Genomic DNA, 5,290 nt, shown 5'->3' on the forward strand with positions numbered 1-5,290 from the left:
AAGGAGCAGCTGGCCATGGTAGAGCGCAGAGCCAACCTGCTGCAGGCCGAGATCGAGGAGCTGCGGGCCACTCTGGAGCAGACGGAGAGGAGCAGGAAGATGGCAGAACAGGAGCTCCTGGATGCCAGTGAGCGTGTCCAGCTCCTGCACACCCAGGTGAATATAATAATAAGCTAGTAAGAAACACAAAGGAATACAGTGACATTCTTGCTCAAATCTTAGTACTATTTTCAGAAATCTATTTATAAAGTCTCATGGAGGATAGTTTTAAAAATTCAATATTTGTATTAATATTTTTGTTTATCTGAACTCATTCAGAGTTGGTCATCTTTTAAAAACATATTATCAGCTCAGATTATCTATGAAACAAGAAGGGATACAAATTAGTTCACTTAATTAGTTTATAAATTCTTTAGAACAATAGGCCCCTAGTTTGGCCCTCATGTACTTAATATTTCTAAATTTTATACTTTAACAAGAACACCAGCCTGATCAACACCAAGAAGAAGCTGGAGACTGACATTTCCCAAATCCAGGGAGAGATGGAGGACATTGTCCAGGAAGCCCGTAATGCAGAAGAGAAGGCCAAGAAGGCCATCACTGATGTGAGTGGAAGGCAATACAGTGGTAGTCAGATTTAACTGTTGGTGAGCTCTCACAGTTCTCTTAACTGATTCTGTTTTACTACTAATTAGGCTGCCATGATGGCTGAGGAGCTTAAGAAGGAACAGGACACCAGCGCCCACCTGGAGCGGATGAAGAAGAACCTGGAGCAGACGGTGAAGGACCTGCAGCACCGTTTGGACGAGGCTGAGCAGCTGGCACTGAAGGGTGGGAAGAAGCAGATCCAGAAACTGGAGGCCAGGGTGGGTCTCCTAATCTGCATGTATTTCTGTCTCATTCCAATACAACACACAATTTTGAATACCTAGTAGTGCTAGATGATGTGGTACATACTGAGATGAATAGAGGTTCTTTGATGCCCAATAGTGTGTAATGGGGGCAATTACACTAAGGCATCAAAAACAGTATATAAAGCAGAGTTCTTATTTTGAGGTATGCAGCTCATCTGAAGAAGGAGAACCTCATGGAGTGAATGCATTATAGAAAATGCCCTTAAACTGTCCGTTTTCTGGCAGGTTCGTGAACTTGAAGGAGAAGTTGAAAGTGAACAGAAACGCAATGTTGAAGCTGTCAAGGGTCTGCGCAAACACGAGAGAAGAGTGAAGGAACTCTCTTACCAAGTAAGGAAAATGGCCTCTCTAGGTTTTCACTCCAGTGTGCATAGGATTAAAAACCACATGTATGGCAAAGTCTGATGATATTTGTACTTTCAAGAAATTCACTCTTCACAATATTATTTCAGACTGAGGAAGACCGCAAGAATATTCTCAGGCTCCAGGACTTAGTGGACAAACTGCAAGCAAAGGTGAAATCCTACAAGAGACAAGCTGAGGAAGCGGTGAGTTCAGAATTCCTTGAGGTGACTGGGCTGCTTCCAGTTCTCAGGCATGAGCAGGCCAATTACTAATAGTTAAAGGAATGAAAGAGAAGATGAGCAAAATGAGGAGGTATCAAAGGAAGATAATTGACTGAATGAAGGTTTAAGAATGAAATGAAACCAACCAATGGACAAGCCAGAGGAAAATATTTTAGGGAGGGGGAAGGGCAAATGCAAAGCTCTTGAGTGGGAAAAAAATCTGATTCAAGAAGAAAGGAAAAAAAAAAGGAAGCAAGTACAGACAGAGGTAGAGCCGGTCAGACAGCAGAGCACAGGGTCTTCTAGACAATGGTAAGAAGTCTGGGTTTTATTCTAAGCACATGGGGTACTCAGAAGCCATGGGATGCTTTTAATGTGGATCAGATGTGACTTGACTTAACAGATTTATTTTTAAAGAGTATTCTGCCTGCTACGTGGAGAACAGATTATTTGCAACACAAGTGGGTACAGGGAGACCTGTTAGGAAGCTTTCAGGTGGATTTGGCAGCTTGGATTAGGGCAGTAGGGGAGCAGAGGGAAAGAAGTGGAGGTATATTTAAGATGTATTATGGAGAGAGAAAACTACAAGGCATGCTAATAGGTTACCCCTGGGAGGTGAAAGAAAGAAAATCAAGGGTAATTTTTCAAGCATCCAGTGGATGGTGTAATACTGAAATGGGAAACTAAGGGAAGAACATATTTGCAGGACAAGAAGGAAGCAGGAATTCTGTTTTGGAATCACTGAGTGTTAAATACTAGTGAAGTGTTAAATACAATGTAAGAGTCTGGAGCTCAAAAGTTATGTTCAAACCAGTAGGCACCCCACCTTCACTCATTTCCCCACCCAGTGATACATTTGAATAATAGCCATTAGTATCAATTTACTAAGTGTAGATACACATACAATATATCACAAATCAGCTTTTCCGTTCATTGATGATTTTTATTTTCTTCCTGATCCCTAGGGTCTGAGAGAGAATGAAGGCCAATGGGGTAGGGGGAGGGGAGAAGGGAGAGAGAACAAACACACACCTATGCACACACATACACATACACTCATACCACACCTTGGACAAACTGATTAATCTTTCTCTAGCTCCTACCTTGAAGGTATTTTTCAAGCTATATTATTTAGTGATTCTAACCTTTATGAACATTTTAAATTTCAGAGCCACATTTTGAAGGGTTCTTAATGAGACTTTTAAGAAAGAATTATTCCTGGAGATTAAAGTAGAAATGACCTTCTCAAATCCTCTGCTATATATTCAAGTATAATCAGAGATGTCTCAGACTATTATAAGAAAGAATAAATTTCTTATGTAATTTCTAAACCTCATCAAGTGGCAATAATTTATATTTAAGCCTAATAGTTTAGTATAATATGGGTTGCATACTTGCATTTTTTAAAGGTCTGGTTCCATTCTCAGGATTCTAAAAAAAAAAAAAAACAAGGATGGACACCTGGCATGTTTAGTAGTAGCACTAAGGTGTTCAGCTGTTCTAAATGTTCAGAGACTAATGTCACCTGTTCTTTCTTCCTTGTTATCTGTGAGTTCAAGAGGCATTAAGATGAGCTAATGCTAAAATAAAATTCAAAAGCATTTCTCTAGATTTCTTAAAAGATCTACTAGAGTGAATCCTTTTTAAGTGAAATGAAATTCAGAACCCATTGACCTAAGGATCTAGAAATTACTTTCCTCATAAATGTATTTCCATTCACAGGAGGAACAATCCAATGTCAACCTTGCCAAGTTCCGAAAGATCCAGCACGAGCTGGAGGAAGCTGAGGAACGGGCTGATATTGCTGAGTCCCAGGTTAACAAACTGCGGGTGAAGAGCCGGGAGGTTCACACAAAAATCATAAGTGAAGAGTAATTTATCTAAATGCTGAAAAGTGACCAAAGAAATGCACAAAATGTGAAACTCTTTGTCACTCTGTTTTGTACTTATGACTTTTGGAGATAAAAAATTTATCTGCCAAGAACTTTTGAGTGTCTTTTTTCCTCCATGTCAATTTATCTTTGCAAGCACCAAGAAAAGGAAAACACTCAACAGTTTGCTTGTATTTTATGGAAAAGTGCTAAATCACCAAGATTAACACATGAGAGAGAGCAGCTAGGTTGACTCCAATAACTGCCACCATACCTGTCCCTGAGGGAAGTAGGTGAAGCCAAGAAGTATACATAGGCTAACAGAACAGAATATTTGGTAAACATTTGGCAAAACATCAGCTACTTTCTGCTAATGATGTTATGATTTTCTTCATAAAGTGATTAAGAAATCCTTCATCTTAAGAATGAGCAAAAATAAATTAAAACACTAATAATTGACATAAAATATGAGAAAAAGCTTTTTAAAAGGATTAAATACAGTCAGAAATATTTAAAATGCAAACTCCTCACTATAACTACATGAACTAAGCTGGGATTATGATCCCTTGAAAGAGAAATATGCTTTCAAGTTTTCTGGTCCTTTAAAAGAGATTTTTAGCTTTTTGTTACCTACAGAAGTTCAGTTGTTTGTTTAATTGTGCCTCCTCCCTGGTTATCACATTAGAATGGTAAAGAAGAGTTAAGAATGAATATGTTTCTATTATCTGTTATATCCTTTTGGAATTTTCTGTGTCTTATAAGGCTTTTTCCCAGTATTTTCAATGGCAATCTATTTTTAAAGTTCCTTCCTGGCATTCTTTTCTATTTGGACTTCCATACTGTGCTCTTCTATAGTGCTATGGCAATTATTACCATCATTATTATAGCTGGTACTACTACCAGGTTTACATGATGGTAGCAGGTGCCTTTTATTTAAGTCAATTTTTAGTAGAACATGCACAAAGGAAAATAACAAGCATCTTGTCTGTTAGAAATAGAATAAAAGTCTTGTGAGAACAGTAAGATAACCTATTTAAACGGAACACAATTAAATGCTTTTTTAAATGAAATCATAGCTGTGCACATTAATGCAATCATGGGGTACAATGTGCTGGTTTTATATACAATTTGAAATATTTTCATCAAACTGGTTAACAGCCTTCACGGCATTTTCTTAGTTATTCTGTTAAGACATTTATATTCTATACCTAGTAAATTTCACATATACCCTTTTAAGGTGCACTGTAGGTGTGGTACCACCAATTACCCTCCCTCCACTCACCCTCTACTCCCCTCCCTCTCCCCTTTCCCCATATTCTTGGGCTATAATTGGTTTATGGCTTTCATAAGAAAGCTATAAATTGGTTTCATAGTAGGGCTGAGTACATTGGATACTTTTTCTTCCATTCTTGAGATACTTTGTTAAGAATATGTTCCAGCTCCATCCATGTAAACATGTAAGAGGCAAAGTCTCCATCTTTCTTTAAGGTTACATAATATTCCATGGTGTACATATGCCATAATTTATTAATCCATTTGTGGGTCAATGGGCACTTGGGCTTCTTCCATGACTCACCAATTATGAATTGGACTGCAGTAAACATTCTGGTGCAAATATCTTTGTTATAAAGTGATTTTTGGTCTTCTGGATTTATACCTAGTAGAGGAATTGGATTGAATGGCAGGTCTATTTTTAGATCTCTAAGTGTTCTCCAAACATCTTTCCAAAAGGAACATATTAGTTTGCATTCCCACCAGCAGTGTAGAAGTGTTCCCATTTTTCCACATCCATGCAAACATCTCGGGTCTGGGGATTTTGTGATGTGGGCTGATCTTACTAGAGTTAGATGATATCTCAAAGTAGTTTTGATTTGCATTTCTCTGATGATTAAGGATGAAGAGCATTTTTTCATATGTCTGTAGGCTGTGAGCCTGTCTT

General features: G+C 38.2%; 1 protein-coding gene across 1 annotated transcript in view; it reads left to right on the forward strand.

Moving 5' to 3' along the window:
* The window catches only part of LOC100953252 (myosin-1), a 23,923-nt gene extending 20,568 nt beyond the window's left edge, over positions 1-3,355 (forward strand). The window contains exons 32-37 of the mRNA XM_012805937.1: positions 4-156; positions 480-605; positions 696-866; positions 1,140-1,244; positions 1,367-1,462; positions 3,203-3,355. Coding sequence (XP_012661391.1) covers positions 4-156; positions 480-605; positions 696-866; positions 1,140-1,244; positions 1,367-1,462; positions 3,203-3,355 — 804 coding nt within the window. The remainder of the gene's footprint in view (positions 1-3; positions 157-479; positions 606-695; positions 867-1,139; positions 1,245-1,366; positions 1,463-3,202) is intronic.
* The last annotated feature ends 1,935 nt before the right edge of the window (positions 3,356-5,290 follow it).

This window comes from Otolemur garnettii, unplaced genomic scaffold (genome assembly GCF_000181295.1).
Source record: "Otolemur garnettii isolate 467f Iridium unplaced genomic scaffold, OtoGar3 scaffold00046, whole genome shotgun sequence".
Taxonomy (NCBI): Eukaryota; Metazoa; Chordata; class Mammalia; order Primates; family Galagidae; genus Otolemur; species Otolemur garnettii.